The sequence below is a fragment of the Tupaia chinensis genome, unplaced genomic scaffold, assembly GCF_000334495.1.
Source record: "Tupaia chinensis unplaced genomic scaffold, TupChi_1.0 Scaffold147003_1, whole genome shotgun sequence".
Classification (NCBI taxonomy): Eukaryota; Metazoa; Chordata; class Mammalia; order Scandentia; family Tupaiidae; genus Tupaia; species Tupaia belangeri.
In genome coordinates, this window is record NW_006206856.1 from 1,035,557 (window position 1) to 1,054,370 (window position 18,814).

The 18,814-nt window shown below is 42.2% G+C and overlaps 1 protein-coding gene across 2 annotated transcripts in view; it reads left to right on the forward strand.

Annotated features, from left to right (window-relative positions):
- The window catches only part of NEK4 (NIMA related kinase 4), a 35,049-nt gene that overhangs the window by 10,275 nt on the left and 5,960 nt on the right, over positions 1 to 18,814 (forward strand). The window contains exons 6-14 of one of the 2 annotated variants that reach the window (XM_006169305.2): positions 2,362 to 2,503; positions 5,630 to 6,031; positions 9,127 to 9,276; positions 9,932 to 10,069; positions 10,521 to 10,587; positions 12,602 to 12,708; positions 14,825 to 14,913; positions 16,958 to 17,163; positions 17,704 to 17,837. In XM_006169305.2, the coding sequence (XP_006169367.1) occupies positions 2,362 to 2,503; positions 5,630 to 6,031; positions 9,127 to 9,276; positions 9,932 to 10,069; positions 10,521 to 10,587; positions 12,602 to 12,708; positions 14,825 to 14,913; positions 16,958 to 17,163; positions 17,704 to 17,837 (1,435 nt within the window). The remainder of the gene's footprint in view (positions 1 to 2,361; positions 2,504 to 5,629; positions 6,032 to 9,126; positions 9,277 to 9,931; positions 10,070 to 10,520; positions 10,588 to 12,601; positions 12,709 to 14,824; positions 14,914 to 16,957; positions 17,164 to 17,703; positions 17,838 to 18,814) is intronic. The other variant, XM_006169306.2, reaches the window with a different exon arrangement.

Below are 18,814 nucleotides of genomic sequence, written 5' to 3' on the forward strand. Positions count from 1 at the left end.
TTAACCGCCACACCACCTATTGGCACTGTGTTTCTTTTAAAAGGGCATATGGTTGGGACCAGCAGATGGTATAGCACTTACATTGCTGGACTCCTATGTGGCTGACCGTGGTTCAAGTCCCAGACCTGGTGGCTTGAAACTCATGCCAGGCATGTGTGTGTGCGTGCCCAAGATCCTGGGAAGAGAATGGAGGGGAAGGAATTGCGGAGTGGCCATCTCCTCTGGGGTGATTTCTCACTTTCCATCTCACTGTCTCTGCCTGTCTCTGGTGAGCGCATGTACCCTAACGCAAAAACTTCTACCAAAAAAACTAAAAACAACTGAAGAAACAAAATAATGAAAATAAAAGGGCATATGGGGGACCAGCAGGTGGTGTGGTGGTGAAGGTGCTGGACACTCCACATGGCCAGTCACAGTTCGAGTCCCAGACCTGGTGGCTTGCTTTCTTATTTTCTCTCTCTCTTTCTGTGTCTCTCTCTGGTCAAATTAAAATGAATGAATGAATAAATAAAATTAAATAATTCTTAAAAAAAAAGACATATGGTTTATAAACTATATTAAAATAAGAGATTATCAGAACCTGCTGCATAATTTTCTATGTAATAGTAAAAAATACATGTGAAAAATAGTGCAGTAATTTCTGAGTTTTATAAGATTCCCTCTTCATTCATTCAAAAGAAGTCCTTCCTTTGGCTTGCAGGTCCTACCTTCACCAAGCAGGTGTTCTAGGGTCCAAGACTTAGGACTGTATAAGACTGTCATGATCTCTTTGGCTTCTCCTCTTGCCTTGTGCAATGTCAAATTCGGAGCAAGAGGAGACAATACTAGAGAGTCCCCAGGAGGTAAAGAGGGACCATCTTTTTTTGGCATAGTCTATACCCACCAAGTGGACCTTTGGCCTTTTGCTCTGGTCTGCCTGCTTTCCTTGAATCCTGCCGAGGTCGAGCCCATTTTCAGAAATGACACCAAAACAGCTGGAGCTACTCTTCCTGTATACCTTTATTCTGCAAGTCAGGACTGACTGTACCAATCATTTTTACTCTTCAACTTGGTGAAACAATCGTATTATTATAGTCGTATTATTCTGGAACTAATGTACATGAGGTAATCCCCCATAGAATTTTATTTTAGAATAAATTTGTATTTATAGACAGTTGCAGAGATAGTACAGAGAGCTCTTAATACCCCACACCTGCTTTCTTCTATCATTAACATATGGTTGTGGCACATTTCTTAAAACTGATAGACCAGGACCACCAGATGGCGTAATGGCTATGTCGTTGGACTCGACCACGGTTCGAGTCCCGGACCTGGTGGCTTAAATTCATGCTGGGTGCGTCTGCTTTTGCATGCATGCCCAAGACCCCAAGAGGAGAAGGGATTCCGGCGTGGCCATCCTCCCTGGGGGGGTGATTTCTCGCTTTCTGTCTCTCTGCCTCTGTCTCTCTGTCTCTCTAGCAAGCACACACGTCTTATAGCAAAAACCTCTCCAAAAAAAAAAAACATTAGTTCATTACTATTGGCTAAACTCCAGGCTTCTGTTGCCTTTTCCAGTTTTTCTTTAGTGTCCTTTTTCTGTTTCAAGATCCAGGTACCAATCCCTGATACCACATTGCATTTAGTCCTCAAATCTCAAATTCTCCTTGACTCCATGATAATGTCTCACTTCCTTTGTTTTGTATGACCTTCATTGTTCTGAAGATTTCCTGGTTAGGTGTTGTGTGGAGTGCCCCTTGATGTTTAGAAGACTGTTCTCTGTAAATGGTACAGTTCTATAAGGGAGTGTAATATTTCAACCTCTATATATAAAAACCCTTAGTCTTCACTGTATTGATAACTTTCTTCTTGTCTTCTTCATAAAGAAAAACCTCCAAAAACAATATTAAAAATGGTGACTCCAAGTCCAGGCCTGTTGCTACAGTGGTTTCTGCAAAATCAGAATCAAATCATGCCTTAGCAAGCACCCACGTCTTATAGAAAAAACCTCTCCAAAAAAAAAAAACATTAGTTCATTACTATTGGCTAAACTCCAGGCTTCTGTTGCCTTTTCCAGTTTTTCTTTAGTGTCCTTTTTCTGTTTCAAGATCCAGGTACCAATCCCTGATACCACATTGCATTTAGTCCTCAAATCTCAAAGTCTCCTTGGCTCCATGATAATGTCTCACTTCCTTTGTTTTGTATGACCTTCATTGTTCTGAAGATTTCCTGGTTAGGTGTTGTGTGGAGTGCCCCTTGATGTTTAGAAGACTGTTCTCTGTAAATGGTACAGTTCTATAAGGGAGTGTAATATTTCAACCTCTATATATAAAAACCCTTAGTCTTCACTGTATTGATAACTTTCTTCTTGTCTTCTTCATAAAGAAAAACCTCCAAAAACAATATTAAAAATGGTGACTCCAAGTCCAGGCCTGTTGCTACAGTGGTTTCTGCAAAATCAGAATCAAATCATGAAGTAACCCACCTCCAACCACATCCTTCTGAGGACTCCAAGGTGTGCATAATGGTATGTTTTTTTAAAAGGGAACGTATTTCAGAAACCAGATTTAAAAATTAGGTTATCGGGACCAGAAGTTGGTGTAATGGCTATGTCACTGGACTCCCATGTATTCATCCATGGTTTGAATCCTGGACCCGGTGGCTTAAACTCAAGCCAGGTGTGTGTGCGTGTGTGCCCAAGATCCCCCCTAGAGGGTGATTTCTTGCTTTCTGTCTCTCTCTCTCTCTCTCTGTCTTTCTGGCGAGTGTACACACCCTATAGCAAAAACCTCTCCAAAAAAAAGAGTTATCTAATCAAATTATTTTAAGTGAAATAATTATGGTTTACTGAAGATTCTGTTGTGCAATTCATTCTGTATCATAAAGGAAGAATACTAGTGAAGGTGATTAATTTAGGCCACTTTATCAAAGGTGGACTGTCAAACTCTTCATGAAGTCATTGCTGTAATAACTTTTATTTTTTATTTTTTTTATGGAGAGGTTTTTTCTATAGGGTGCGTGTGCTCGCCAGACAGACAGAGAGAGACAGAGAGACAGAAAGTGAGATATCCCCCCCCGGGGGGATGGCCACACTGCAATCCCTTCTCCTCCTTTCTCCTCTCGGGATCTTGGGCATGCATGCACATGTGCCTGGCTTGAGTTTAAGCCACCAGGTCCGGGACTTGAACCACAGTCAACTACGTGGGAGTCCAGCGACATAGCCATTACGCTAACTGCTGGTCCCTATTTTTTATTTTTTTTAATGGAGAGTGAAAGCAAGTTTTTTTTTAGGAAAGTCTACAGAACAAATTACTCCATAGTGGACAACCACATGAGGGGGCATGGGTGAATACCTTGATTCCTTCCTTCGAGAGGAAGTGGGGAACTATTACCCAGAAGGAGAGATAAAAGGGCTCCCTAAAAAGGCAGGACAGCCTTGCTGTGATAACTTTTATTTTAAGACTATTTTACGGGCCAGCAGGTGGCATGGTGGTTAAAGGCGCTGGATTCCCACATGGCTAACTGTGGTTTGAGTCCCGGATCTAGCAGCTTGCTTTCTCATTTTCTCTCTCCTCTCTCTCTCTGTCCCTCTATGGTCAAATTGAAATAAACAAATGAATAAATAAATAAATTTTAAATAAGATGATTCTTTTATTTAAAAAAGAAAGAATATTTTAGATATGGGACTAGCAGGTAGGCGTGGTGGTTAAGGCCCTGGACACTCCCACATGGCAACCACAGTTCAAGTCCGAGAGCTGGTGGCTTGCTTTCTCACTTTCCCTCTCTCTATGTCTTTCTCTGGTCACACTAAAATAAATGATCGAATAAGTAAAATAAAATTAAAATGCTCAAATGCTTATTTAAAAAATATTTTAGATAAATTTTATAACATAAAACCAGTCATTTTCAATGAAGTGCATTAGTACATGCACAATGTTCTGCACCCACACCTCTATCCAGGTCAAAACATGCTTACCACTCTACAGGGAACGCCTCACCCATGAAGCAGTCGTTCCCCATTTCCTTCTTCACCCAGCTCCTGAAAGCCACCCGTGTGTTTTGTACCTATCCTGGATATTTCATATAAATGGAATCACAGAATATATGACTTTTTCTTTTTTTCTTTGCGATTTTTGCTATAGGGAGCATACACTTGCCAGTGAGACAGAAAGTGAGAAATTACCCCTTGGGGAGATGGCCATGCCATAGTCCCTTCTCCTCTATTCTCCTCTCAGGATCCTGGGCATGTACACACATGTGCCTGGTGTGTATTAAGCCACCGGGTCTAGGACTCGAACCGTAATCAACCATGTGGGAGTCCAGTGATGTAACTATGACACCAACTGCTGGTCCCTTATGTGATTTTTTTCTGTCTGGCTTCTTTCATTTCGTCTGTTTTCAAGGTTCCCAGAGGCTTGAAAAACATGCTGGGCACATATGTATGTGTGCGTGCAAAATCCTGAGAGGAGGATGGTGGAGATTGTGGTGTAGCCAGCCCCCGGGGGGTAATTTCTTGCTTTCTGTCTCTCTGGTGAGTCCAGTCACCCAATAGTAAAAACCTCTCTTAAAAAACAAACAAACAAAAACACAACTCAGGCTAGGTGCATGTGTATGCGTGCCTAAGATCCCAAGAAAATGGAGGAGAAGGGATTGTAGTGTAGCCATCCCCCCTGGGATGGGAGGTGATTTCTTGCTTTCTGTCTCTCTAGAGAGTGTATGCTCCCTATAGCAAAAATTTCTCTAAAAAATAAAAAAATGTAGGATTGTTTTTTGTAATTTATTTTTCAAATTGTTTATTGTTAATGTATAGAAATGCAATTGATTCTTATGTGTTGGCTTTGTCTTCTCCAACTTTGCTAAATTCACTTAATGGTTCTAGCAGGGTTTTTCTTTGTTTGTTATTTTTGTGGAATTATTAAGTTTTTATTTTTTTTTAAATTTTGCCAGAGGATGTGTGTACTCACCGGAAGGAGAGGAAGGAGAGGAGAAAACATCCTCAAGTCCTGGACCCGGTGGCTTAAACTCATGCCGGGCGCGTGTGCGTGCGTGCCCAAGATCCTGAGAGGAGAATGGAGGAGAAGGGATTGCAGCATGGCCATCCCCCCGGGGGGTGATTTCTCACTTTCTGTCTCTCTATCTCTCTCTGTCTGTCTGGCGAGCGCACGCACCCTATAACAAAAAACCTCTAAATTTTTTTTTAAATTTATTCATTTGTTTATTTTAATTTGATCATAGAGAGACACTCAGAGAGAGAAAGAGAAAGGGGGAAAGCAAGCCACACGTTCAGGACTTGAACCATGGTCGGCCATGTGGGAGTGTCCAGCGCCTTAACCACCACACCACCTTCTGGTACCTTCATTGTATGTTTATCCATTCATCTGTTGACAGATATTTGAGTGTTTTCCACCTATCTGTTGACAGATATTTGAGTATTTTCCACCTTTGGCTCTTTTGAATAATGCTGTTGTAATCACTGATATATAATTATCTTTTGAGTCTGCACTTTCAGTTCTTTGGAGTACATAACAGTGGATTTGCTGGGTCATACAATAATTCTGTTTTTAACTTTTGAAGAACTACTTACTCCATTTTGAGCTAAGTTTATGTATGGTGTGAAGAGTGCTATCATAACTTGAAACATGTTTTTATTCAGGGTGAAGACAAGTGTTTGCCCCAGGGAAAACCCATGGTCATTAGTTCCTTGAAGTCACCCGCCAATCTGAAAGACCAAACCTACAAATCAGGCATGAGCAATACTGCGGAATCACTGGCCACGATCAGTAGGGTAAATATTGACATTTTACCTGCAGAAAAGAAGGACTCAAAGAGCGACTGCTCAGTTCAGGAGAGTCAACCAAGACACTTAAATGCCTCAAATGAGATAGAAGGTAAATGCAATATTTTTCAAGTGAAGGAGGAGAGGTTGCAGGAAAATACTAAGTCTAGTCCTCCTCCTGAACACCTGATTCTCACATGGTCTTCTGATGCTGGGGAAACGAAGGAACCAGTGAAGGCTCCACGGCTACTAAACAAAGACGAAAAGCCAAAGGACCAAGTGAGTGATACTCAGATATTGCTGCCTGAGAGAGGACTGGGAAATGTGGTTACAAAGGGGTGGGTTGTAGGGAACCAGCAGTTAGCGTAATGGCTATGTCGCTGGGCTCCCATGTAGTCGACCGCGGTTCGTGTCCCGGACCCGGTGGCTTAAAACTCACGCCGGGCGTGTGTGCGTGCGTGCCCAAGATCCCGAGAGGAGAATGGAGGAGAAGGGATTGCGGCGTGACCACCCCTCTGGGGGGTGATTTCTCGCTTTCTGTCTCTATGTCTCTGTCTGTCTGGCGAGCGCACGCGCCCTACAGTGAAAATCTCTCAAAAAAAAAAAAAAAAGGGGTGGGTTGTACACTAGTCATTTTAGGGAAATCAGTTATTTTATGTGCCAAGTAAATATAGAAGAATATTTTCATCACCCCAAAAAGAAGCCTCACACCCAGTAACAGCTACTCTATTTTCTCCTGCCTTACACCTCTGACAACCTTAGTTCCCTGGCAACATTAGATTCACCTGTTCTGAGCATTTCCTATAAGTAGAATTGTATCATTATGGCTTGTTGTGTCTGGCTTCTTTCTTAGTATAATGTTTTCAAGGTTTATCCATGGTGTGGCATGAACCACTATTAAAAGCTTTTTTATTGCTGAATAAATAGTACTGTTTGAGTATGTATCCCAGTGGAGTGTGGTCAGGCCGCAATCCCTTCTCTTCTATTTCTATGTCCTATCAGATTTGAGGATACACATGTACCCAGCATGATTTAAGTTTATTTCTTTCTTTCATGAGAGAGAGAGCGATTGGAACCCCTGGCAGGATCTTCTGTTTTCCATCCCCAGCCTGGATGACAGGGACATGCATGTATCCATGCGTGTTGTGCTACCATCTGGCCCCTGGGTTGTTTCTGCTCTTTGACTACTGTGGATAATGTTACTGTGAACATTCATGTATGAGTTTTTGTGCAGATGTATGTTTACAGTTCTATTGAGCATAAGCCTAGGAGTGGAATTTTTGGGTCATACGGTAACTAAACTTTCTGGGGGACCACAAACTCTTTCCGAAGCAGCTATATCACGTCCCTTTCCATCAGCAATATATGGAGGTTCCATTTGCTCCACATACTTACCAACACTTGTTATTGTCCATTGTTTTGATCGTAGTCATCTTCGTGAGGGTGCAGTGGTGTCCTACCCTGGTTTTGATCTGCATCCCCTAATGACTAATGATGTTAAGCATCGTTTTATATGCATATTGCTGTTTGTGTGTCTCCTATGGAGAAATAATCTACTCGGGTCATTTGCCAAGTTTTTTTATTGTTCTTTTATCTTTTTTCAGTTGAATTGGAAAAGACCTGTATTCTAGATCCAGTCCCTTATCAGATACGGGATTTGAAATTTGATAATACTTTTCTTCCAGTCTGTGGGTTATCTTACAATTTATTAGAGCAAGGAGACAGAGAAAGAGAGACAGAGATAGACAGAGGAACAGCACCCCCAACAGGGTCTTAATGCTGCAATCCACCCCTAGCTTCAGCCAGTCCTAGATCATGGGCATGCACATGGCCAACATACTCAGGGCAGTGTCTGGACATGAACCCAAACCTTCCCATGTGGGTCAGCCTGACAGAGCATCACATTTTGCCTCTGTGCCATAGTTTGGCCCCTTACTTTCTTGATTCTTTGAAGTACAGCAATTTTTAATTTTTAAATTAAATTTTTTTTTTTTTCAGTTTTTGCTGTAGAGTGTGTACACTTGCCAAAGAGAGAGGGAAAGAAAAGTGAAAAATTATCCCCAAGAGGATGACTATGCCACAGTCCCTTCTCCTGTTTCCTTCTAGGATTTTGGGCACACAAGCACATGTGCCCATTGTGGTCTTTAAACTGTCAGGTCTGGGACTCAAACTGTGCAGTAGGCCATATGAGATCCAGCACCTTAACCTCCATGTTAACTGCCGGTCCCAGAAATTTTTAATTTTGATGAAATGGAATTTTGTTTATTTACTTATTTCATCACTTGTGTTTTTGGTTTCATGAAAATGTACTCCCATATTTTCTTCTAACTTTATAGCTTTAGCTTTTACATTTAGGTCTGTGATCCAGTTTGAATTAATTTGTGTGTATGGTGTGAGGAAGGGACTCACCGTCATTCTTTTGCATATGGGAATCCATTTGTCCCAGTACCTCTCTTGAAATGGAGCTGGCCATTTCAACAAATGACCAACGAAAATAATATTTTTTCTTCAGTGAACTCCTCAGGATTTTCTGCCTGTAAGATCATTCTTCTGTGAATAGAGATAATCTTACTTCTTGCTTTCTAATCTGGATGATTTTATTCTTTTTCTTGCCTGATTGTCCTGGATAGAACCTCTAGTACAATTTTGAATAGAAGTTGCTGGGCCAGCTAGGTGGTTTAGGCAATGGGATCTCACATGACTAACTGCTCAGTTTGAGTCCCAGACCTGATAACTTGAAAAACAGACAAGGTGCATATGCTCGCATGCTCCAAATCCCAAGAGCAGAACAGAGGAGAAAAGATTGTAGTATGACCATCTCCCTTGGAGGAGGAGGGTGACTTCTGTGTGTGTCTGTCTCTCTCTCTCTCTACAGCGAGTGCATGTACCCTATAGCAAAACTAAAAACAAACAAAAAATGGTGAGAGTAGATATCCTTGCCTTGTTTCTGGTCAGATCTGTTTATTACACCAGGTATTTAGAGCAGTATTTTCAGTTGATAGAATATATCCAGTATTTTCTCTTTTTGTTATTGTTTCTCTTCTTTCTAAAAGTGGATGAACTTTTTTCAAGACCAGTTGGATTTTGTGGAAAAGCTCCTTAAATTATTTGTTTCTGTCATATTAATATGTATATAAGATTTATCTTTTTTAAAAAGAATCATTTATTTAATTTTATTATTATTATTTAACTTGCTATAGGGCACCTGTGCTTGTCAGAGAGACAGAGAGACAGGGAAAATGAGAAAGCAAGCTGCTAGGTCCGGGAGTTGAACTGTGGTCAGCCATGTGGGAGTCCAGTACCCCAACCTCCATGCCACCTGTCAACCTCTTATTTTATGGTTTTTTTGTTTGTTTCATTTTATTATTTTTAAGGATCGAGTTGCTGACGAATGTGTTACAGAAAAACAGGGCAGAATTCACTCAGATTTACAGCCACACAGCTCTGGACCTGAACCTTCCCTGTCTCGACAGCGACGGCAGAAGAAAAGAGACCAGACTGAGCACAGTGTGGAAAAGAAACAGGTTGGGAGAGATCACTTTGCAATAAGTCATTGTGCTGCTATTTGGGAGATAGACTTTGAGAAGCTCAGTTTCCATTTGGAACAATTAATAGAGGGGAGGGCCACACTGCAGTTCCTTTTCCACCATTCTCTTCCTGAGATCTTGGGCGGCATACATATGCATGCATCTGGTATGATTTTCAAGTCACCAGGTCCTGGACTCAAACTGTGGCTGGCCATGTGGGAGTTCAGCGCCTTAACCATTACCTTACCTTCTGGCCCCGTGTTTTGCAGTTTTAAGATCAAATCACCAGGACCAGCAGTTAGCGTAATGGCTATGTCACTGGACTCCCACGTAGTCGACCGTGGTTCAAGTCCCGGGCCCAGTGGCTTAAACTCACACTGGGCGCGTGTGCATGCGTGCCCAAGATCCCGGGAGGAGAATGGAGGAGAAGGAATTGCGGCGTGGCCATCCCCCCTGGGGGGTGATTTCTCACTTTCTATCTCTCTGTCTGTCTAGCAAGAGCACATGCCCTATAGCAAAAAACTCTCAAAAAAAAAAAAAAGAAAAAAAAGATCAAATCACTGACATATCCACAGGGAACCTACTGATGGAGAACTTAGGAGGTGGCTATACATGAAACTGATAATTTTTCTCTCTTTTTTAATAATTTAAGGTCCAAGAGGCGCCTCCTCAACTTTTGCCTCCTCATCTCACTGCTGGAAAAGCGGACATCACAGCCACACAAAGAGGTGCTGACAGCCAAAGCAGGGTGGTCACTGGGTGTGCGAGCAGTGAGGTGTCATCACCAGAGGTGTGTGGAAGTCTGTGCTGGGCTTTTCAAACCTTCTTACTCAGTTACTATCTCGCGTGTATTGTGACCTTTTCCATCAAAACATCTTAGCCCTGCCTTTTGCCAAACACTGGAAAGGGCAGATTTGGGATTCCAGCAGGCAATTTGATTGAAATGAATAGATTCTGCGGACCCAAAGATGATCACTTCCAGTTCATTAAAGAGACCGAGTAGATGTGAATATAGAAAATGCAGAAGTCCCTCTTTATCCTTCTAAAATGAGCACCTCCCAGAAATGAGGGCTGTGATCATTGCTCGCTCGTAGCTGTAATCGTGAAGTGGATTGGTTTCCAGTGGACGCACTTTTAAGGCCAGTGCGAGGCCTTTTTTAGTGCTGGTTGATACGTCATGCTGTGTAGGTAATACACTAATAGCGAAGGAGTGGAAATGACTCTTTAACTTTCTTTAAAAGGATCGACCATTATCAGCCAGAGAGAGGAGACGACTGAAGCAGTCGCAGGAAGAGATATTCCCCTCAGGTAACATGGACTTCTTCAGCTAATTGGTGGTTGGTGGTTTGGTTCATGCACACGAGCATGGGTTTTGATTGTGAGCTGTTAAAACTTTCAAGAAGGAGTATAAGCCATTTGAGAAATCAATTTCTAAACATTTTTGAAATTTCTTAGCCAAGCCTTTTAAAAAATCATCATAAGCTTTTTTCTTTTTTTTTTCTTTTTTTTAAAGAGAGATTTTTGTGTATACTCATCAGAGAGAGAGAGACAGAAAGTGAGAAATCACCCCCTGGGCGTGGGGATGGCCACACCACAATCCCTTCTCCATTCTTGAGATCTTGGGCAGGCATGCATGCACATGTGCCTGGTGTGAGTTTTTTTTGTTTTTTAAGTTTACTTTTTTTTTTAAAGAATTATTTTATTTAACTTTATTATTATTATTTTCTAGTTTGATCAGAGAGAAACAGAGAAAGAGAGGGAAAGTGAGAAAGCAAGCCACCAAGTCTGGAACTTGAACCACAGTTGGCTATGTGGGAATCCAGCACCTTTAGCCACTATGCCACCTGTTGGCCCTTTGTTGTTATTGTTGTGGTTGTTTTTAGAGAGGTTTTTGCTATAGGACACATGTGCTTGCCAGAAAGACAGAGACAGAGAGACAGAAAGTGAGAAATCACCCCCTGGGGTGATGGCCACACCGTAATCCCTTCTCCTCTATTCTTCTCTCAGGATCTTGGGCACTCACGCATATGTGCCCAGTGTGAGTTCGTGAGTTTAAGCCACCGAGTCCAGGACTCAAACTGCTGTCGACTACATGGGAGTCCAGTGACATAGCCATTACGCTAACTGCTGGCCCCTCTATCATAGGCTTTTATTTTTTTATTTTTTGGAGAGATTTTTGCTATAGGGCACATGCACTCACCAGACAGACAGAGAGAGACAGAGAGACAGAAAGCAGGAAATCACCCCCCAGGGGGTATGGCCATGCCGCAATCCCTTCTCCTCCATTCTCCTCTTGGGATCTTGGGCACGCACGCACATGCTCCCGTCGTGAGTTTAAGCCACCGCGTCCGGGACTCGAACCACGGTCGACTACGTGGGAGTCCAGCGACATAGCCATTACGCTAACCGCTGGTCCCTATCATAGGCTTTTCAATCTGGAATATATACAAGGGGACTTCTAAAAGTTCATGGAAAAAAGGAATTAAATTGCAAATTTATTTTGGTGCAAAATATTGTGAAATCCATGCATAGTTTTTTTATAACACACATTTTCCATGGAGTTGTTGAAGACTTCTCTAATTATCAGAGGAAGACAATATTAAAAACAGAGCTTTGAGTGGCAGTAACCCCTGAGAGATTTCAGACCAGAAATGAACTGTTTTAACTTGTTTCCACGTCTAGGCCTTGCTGACCAGAGAAGTACTCTCATCTTAGGAAGAGAGAGAGAAGCCTAGGGAATGGTGCAGCCCTGGCTGAAGCTGTGGTCATTCCCCTCTCTACTATCCAAAGGCAATACTGGCAGGTTCCATTTATTGAATGCACACCATGTCTCAAGCAGTATGATTAACATTTAAAAAAATAATTAATTTTATTTGTTATTTTTTAATTTGCTGTAGGACACATGCACTCACCAGAGAGACAGAGAGAGTGAGAGTAAGCCAATATAGAGAAAGCTGCCAGGTCCAGGACTCAAACCATGGGTTGGCCATGTGGGCGTCCAGCGCCTCAACTTGCTCACACCACCTGTCAGCCCTGAGCATCTTAAAGGCATTATCTCATTTCATATTTACAGTAACTGCCAAAGATAGGCAGCATTATCCCTATTTCACAGCTGAGGGAACTGAAGCTCAAGGTCACAGAGCTGATAGACCCAGAGCTAAGATTTGAACTGAGGTGTCAGATACCAGGGTGATGATGAGTATGCTCTCTGAGTCACTCCTGGACTGGCCCTTTCTGGAGTATCTTTCATACTCAGTACAGGGTCCTTTTCCACTGAGGCTACCCCTCCACGAATGACTGCTCAGTGTATTTACTTTTTCAGGCCCTTCAGTGAGGAGGTCTCTGAGTGCAGTGGGATCAGGGAGACCAAAGGAAGACGACCAGCTCATCCCTTCCCGACGGTTATCTTCTGACTGCAGCGTTGCTCAGGTGCATCACACACTCCTGAGGGAAAAGGCGGACACGTCTATACCTGGCAAGCCTGACAGACGCAACCTCAAAAATGTCAACTCCATGTATTTGTGGGTCAGGGCTAGCTTAAGTTACACCTTTTCGTTCTTGATAAAGAAAGGAACTCACTGGTAAATGATGAGTAAAAGGCAATGGCCCAGCTGTGGTGGTGCAAGTGGAAGGGCACCACTGTGCTGTGGCTGAGGCCTCATGAGAGGGCCACGTGTGGTTCTCAGCCTAACCTATCTAGGCTGCCTTAGTGGTTTGCAGCTATGGTCCCAGCCAACCGGGGGGTTGGGGCAGGAAGGATCGAGACAGCGTTCCCGCTTGTTCCCTCTTGCATGTTCATGCACCTGCTCTCTCTCGCTCATTAACAAAATAATGGGCCCACTAGGTGGTGTGGTGGCATGGTGGAACTGAATTCCCACATGGCCAACTGCGCAGTTTGAGTCATGGACCTGGTGATGAAAAACACACTGGGCACCTGTGTGTGCATACCCAAAATCCCAAGAGGAGAATGGAGGAAGGATTGTGGGGTGGCCATCCCAGCTGGGGGTGATTTCTCACTCTGCTCCACCCCCACTCCAGTGAGTACACATGCCCTATAACAAAATAAATAAATGATTAAGAGGATTATGTTTGACCCATTAAAAGAATGGATTTTTCAGGCAGTCTTGTGAACAATTGGCAGCCTAGTTAAACTTTTTTCTCAGGCAGTCTTTAAAATTAACAAGACCTCTCAGGGCCTCCTGCTAGGCAACACTTGGATTACCTTGCCGTGTTACAAGTATACCCGTGTGGCCAGATTTCGGTCTCACAAATCATTCCTCAGTTTCCTGTTTGTGTGAGTGTAACTTAGCTTCTCACCTGCGATTGATACCGGGTTATCACTGGGGGCTAAATAGAGAGTTTCAAGGTTTCCAACCCATGTTTATAGGTCTGTATAATACTGTGAGATTGATTTTTCTTGCCCTTTGAAAATAATGAAGGTATAGTTTCTTTAATGGTATTACTTAGTTTTTTCACTAATTGGGACCGGCCTCTCCACTTCGCAAAGTTAGGAAGGCTATGTGTGGTTATATCAGGTAGTTCTTTTTTTAAAATTTTATTTATTCTTATCATAATCTTGTTTATATTACATTGAATCACATATATCCTTACACTGTATTACGTTTATTTTTCCAGAAGGAATACCATACATATTGGTCAAGAAAAAGACATTACTATCCACATCATCATCATCAAATAGCTTTTCATTATTTTTTCTAGATTATTATATCAGGTAGTTCTTCAGAGCACCTTAACAGTCTCACATATGAGCAAACCACAGCTGCCTTGATTTAAGTAATATTTTATCTGGCTTATAATCCCAGTATTTCTTTCTTTTTTTTTTTAACTTTAGTCAGAAGGTGCATGTTCTCATTGGGGAGGAAGGGAGGGAGAGAGGAAGAAAGGGAGAGAGAGGGAGAGAGAGAAGAAGGAAGGAGAGAGAGAGAAAGGAGGGACGAGGGAGATGGCACCCCAACACCCCCTGCACTGCCATGGGAATGGTCATGCCACACTCCCTTCTCCCCCTCCTCACCCTCATTTGGGATTTTGGGCATGCAGCCACTTGCACCCAATAGCTTGAACCATGTGGGATCCAGCCACCTTAACCATCATGCCGTGGTCTAGCCTTATAAAATACCAGAATTGCTTATGGGACAAGCCCTCTGCTTGGGAATTGGAACACCAGAACTTGCCATTCTTTCTCCATTGGAAAGGAAATTTCTTCACAGCTGAGACTCGAGGGCCTTGTGAAACTTCACCTTGATGTTGCTCAGGCTTGACCTGTGGGCTTCACAGGTGAACTGGGACATCATTGGATAAAGTCACCTCAATTTCATGTCCATTTAGTTTCTCCTGTGAAACTGCACCTAGGACCATATTGTTCCTAGTCGTTGCACCTAAGACTGTTTTATGTGTTCATTATGGTTATGTTGTCCTGTGGAATTTAATTTTCTCTAAAAACTAATAGGAAAAGAAACTGATTCATTGTTTTTCGGAGGATGCCATGTTGTCATGTGGAATTTAATTTTCTCCTAAAAACTAATAGGTAAAGAAACTGATTCATTGTTTTTCGGAGGATGAATTAAGTTCTTCTACAAGTTCGACTGATAAGTCCGATGGAGATTCCAGGGAAGGGTAAGTTCTTGTTTTTCTTTCTCTCAGAAACCGTGTGTGTGAAGTAACCCTAAATGTACCTTCCTGCCAGTATTCAGGCCTGTAGTACTGCCATGGAGACATGTGAAGGGTTGTGATATATCTGAGAGCTCAAAATCTCTTCCCTGTGAGCGCATCTGGTTTTCACTCAGTTCTTACAGAATGTCTTAGATCTATGGGTTTCTAGTTTGCGTTAGCTTTGGGAAAATCTTGGCCATTATTTCCTCACATTTTTTGAGGGCCCTCCTTTTGCCGTCTTGAGGATCCCATTTCATATGTATTAGGCTGTTTAAAGCTGCCCTGTGACTCACTGGTGCTCTATCCATTCTTTCCGCCTTCTTGGTTTAATTTTTCATAGATTCTTTTGCTGTCTCTTTGAGTTTACTAACGTTTTCTTCTACAGTGCCTAATCCTAGCCCCTGAAATTGTATTTTTCATCCCTAGAACTTTAATTGGGTCTTTTTTATATCTTTTATGACTTTACATGTTCATGTTTTCTTCTACCTTAGCCATATGAAATATATTGGATCATCTGGAAAGTCATGATACATTTTTGCATAGAAACATAGAAAAATACATCATGATTTTCCTGACAACCTAATAGTTATAACTGCTTTAATGTCCTCATCAAGTAATTCTATAACTCATGTCACTTTTGAGTTTGTTTCTCTTAACTAATGTGTGGTATATTCCAGCTTTTGTCTCATTGAGGGGATCATTTTCATATATCTTTAAATAAAATATTCTTGAGCTCTTTATTTGGGCCTGGTTACATTACTTGGAAGAGGCTAGGCAGAATTCGTTCACATAGTCTAGGACCGTTGCTTTCAGGCCCTCTTCTTTCCAAGATTCCTCCCTCTAGAGACACAGGTTGTCCTAAACTCTGTCCTTTGGTTCTATAGGCCAGAAAGACTGTGGAACTTTCTCTTTCACATTAAGCTGCGTGTGGCCTGCTTGTAGGCTAACAGATGTTAACTCTCACCAAAAATTGCTGCAGATTTTGATCATTCCCCATTGCCTTCCCATATTTTTGAAATAATTTTTAAAATTTTATTTTTTAAAATTTTGACCAGAGAGCGAGCGAAAGGGAAAGCAGGAAAGTCCTGCCAGGTCCGGTACTTGAACCATGGTCAGCCATGTGGGAGTCTAGCACCATAACCACCACTCCACCTGCCAGCCCCATGTATTTATTTATTTATTTATTTATTTATTTATTTATTTATTTATTTTGAGAGGTTTTTGCTATAGGGCGCGTGCGCTCGCCAGACAGACAGAGAGAGACATAGAAACAGAAAACGAGAAATCACCCCCCAGGGGGGATGGTCACACCACAATCCCTTCTCCTCCATTCTCCTCTCGGGATCTTGGGCATGCACACACACGCACCCGGCGTGAGTTCTAAGCCACCGGGTCCGGGACGCGAACCGTGGTCGACTATGTGGGAATCCAGCGACATAGCCATTACACTAACTGTTGGTTCCCCCAGTCCCATGTATTTTTGAGAGTTTTTAGTTATAGAAAGATCAGTCTTACTTTGGCAAAGATGCTTACTTTGGCATTTGGAAGTAGAATTGCCCAAAAATTGTTTTTCATCTTACATATTTTCAAAATTTTTTTCTGAGAGAAAGAGGTACCCTTAACAAGATCTTGCCGCACCATTATCCTCCTGCCTCAGCCTCCCAGCCAGCCAAGATGAGAGGCAGACCTTCCATGTAGCTCCAGCTTCATGCAGTGGTGCCCTACCAACAGAGAGAGCACCCGCAGTACAGTCTGACACTGTGTCTCCCCCACCACCTGCAGCCTTTCCAGCCAGCCAGGGTCATGGGCACCCATACTCAGTGTGTAGTTGACCAGGGAACCAAATCCACAATCTTCCATATGAATCCAGCACCGTTTAAGTAGCATGTTACAGAGCTGGCCCCCAAATCTAATTTTTAATGAAAAATTCTCATTAAGCCAATGAAATAACATGGAGAATTTTGTTGTTGTTGTTTTATATTTTGTTTTTGTTTTAATTTTTTTCCAGAAAAGGTCATACAAATGAAATGAATGACTTGGTACAAATGATGACTCAGACCCTGAAACTGGATTCTAAAGAGAGCTGTGAAGATCTCCCAGTACCAAATCCAGTATCAGAATTCAAACTTCATCGGAAGTATCGGGATACGTTGATACTTCATGGGAAGGTAGCAGAAGAGGTAGAGGAACTCCATTTCAAAGAGCTATCTTCAGGTGATCAGTTATTTTAAGCAAACTGGAATTCATTTGGATATTGGAGAAATATTTCAAACCAAGGGGCTAATGAATATAAATTTTGTTTTTAATTTAATTTTGATATATATAAGCTATATATATATATATATATATACACACACATACATATACACATATGTATGTATGTATGTATATACGGTACATCTTGTTTTGTGTAACAGACAGTATATTCCTGAAAAGTTTCATAAAAAATTTTTTAGTGAAATTTTTGCTATAGGGCGCTTGTGCTTCCCCAAGAGACAGAAAGTGAGAAAGGGGGGATGGCCATGCTGCAATCCCTTCTCCATTCTTAAGATTTTGGGCATGCGTGCACACATACCTGGTGTGAGTTTCAAGCTGCCGGGTCTGGGACTTGAACTACAGTCAACTACGTGGGAGTCCAGCAACATAACCATTACGCCATCTGCTGGTCCCAAGAATACTAAGATTAAAAAAAAATTATGTTCTTGCTACAGTGGTGAAGTGTTTATTTTTCCTGTCTTTATTATTGCTTTTTAGCTATTGTGCCAGGTTCTGAAAAGATCAGGAGACTAGTCGAGGTCTTGCGAGCTGATGTAATCCAGGGCCTGGGGGTTCAGCTTTTAGAGCAAGTATACAATCTATTGGAAGAGGAGGATGAACTGGAGCGGGAGGTGAGTGTCTGGTTAGTTTTGTAAATCCACCTCTGCTGTAGAATTTTTAAAACAACCTTTTGAAATATAATTCCTATGCAGTATAGTCCGCCCATCAGAAATGTATAGTTCAGTGGTTTTTAGTATGCTCATAGGGTTGTACAGCCATTACCACACTCAGTGTTGGCACATTTTCATCATTCTCCAAAGCATGCCTGTATCCGTTACCAGTCACTCCCTGTTGTCCCCTAAGTTCCTCATGCCTAAGCCACTCATACTCCTGTCCTCCTAGGTCTGCCTAGTATAAGTAATTCCTATAAATGGGGGTCATGGAAGATGTGGTCTTTGTGATCTGCTTCTTTCACTTTGCATAATTTTTTAGAAGTCTCTTTGTAATAGTTCTGGAGAAGGAATTGTAGTTCTGGCCCTGGGGACTTAAGAAACACACTGGGGAGCCAGCAGGTGGCATGGTGGTTAAGGTACTGGACACTCCCACATGGCCAACCACCGTTTTTCAAGTCCCAGACCTGGGGGCTTGCTTTTTCACTTTCCCTCCTTCTCTCTCTGTCTCTCTCTGGTCAAATTAAAATGAATGAATGAATAAAAATAAATAAATCTTAAAAAAAAAAAGAAAGAAACTTTGTGGGGCCAGCAGGTGGTGTATTTAAGCCACTGGACTCTCACGTAGCTAACCATGGTTTGAATCCCGGACCCAGCAGCTTGAAACTCACAATGGGTATGTGTGCGTGCCTGCTCAAAATCCCAGGAGAGAATGGAGGAGAAGGGATTGAGGCGTGGCCATCTCCCCTTGGGGTTGATGTTTCTCTCTCTGTGTCTCTGGCAAACACAAGCACAAATCTCTCTTTAAAAAAAAATTGAAACACACTGGGTGATGGGTGTGCACGAGCCCAGAATCCTGACAGGATGGAGAGGTGGAGGAAAAGGGATTGCAGTGTGACTGTGTTTCACTGGGGTGTGTGTGTGGGGGGGGGGAGAAA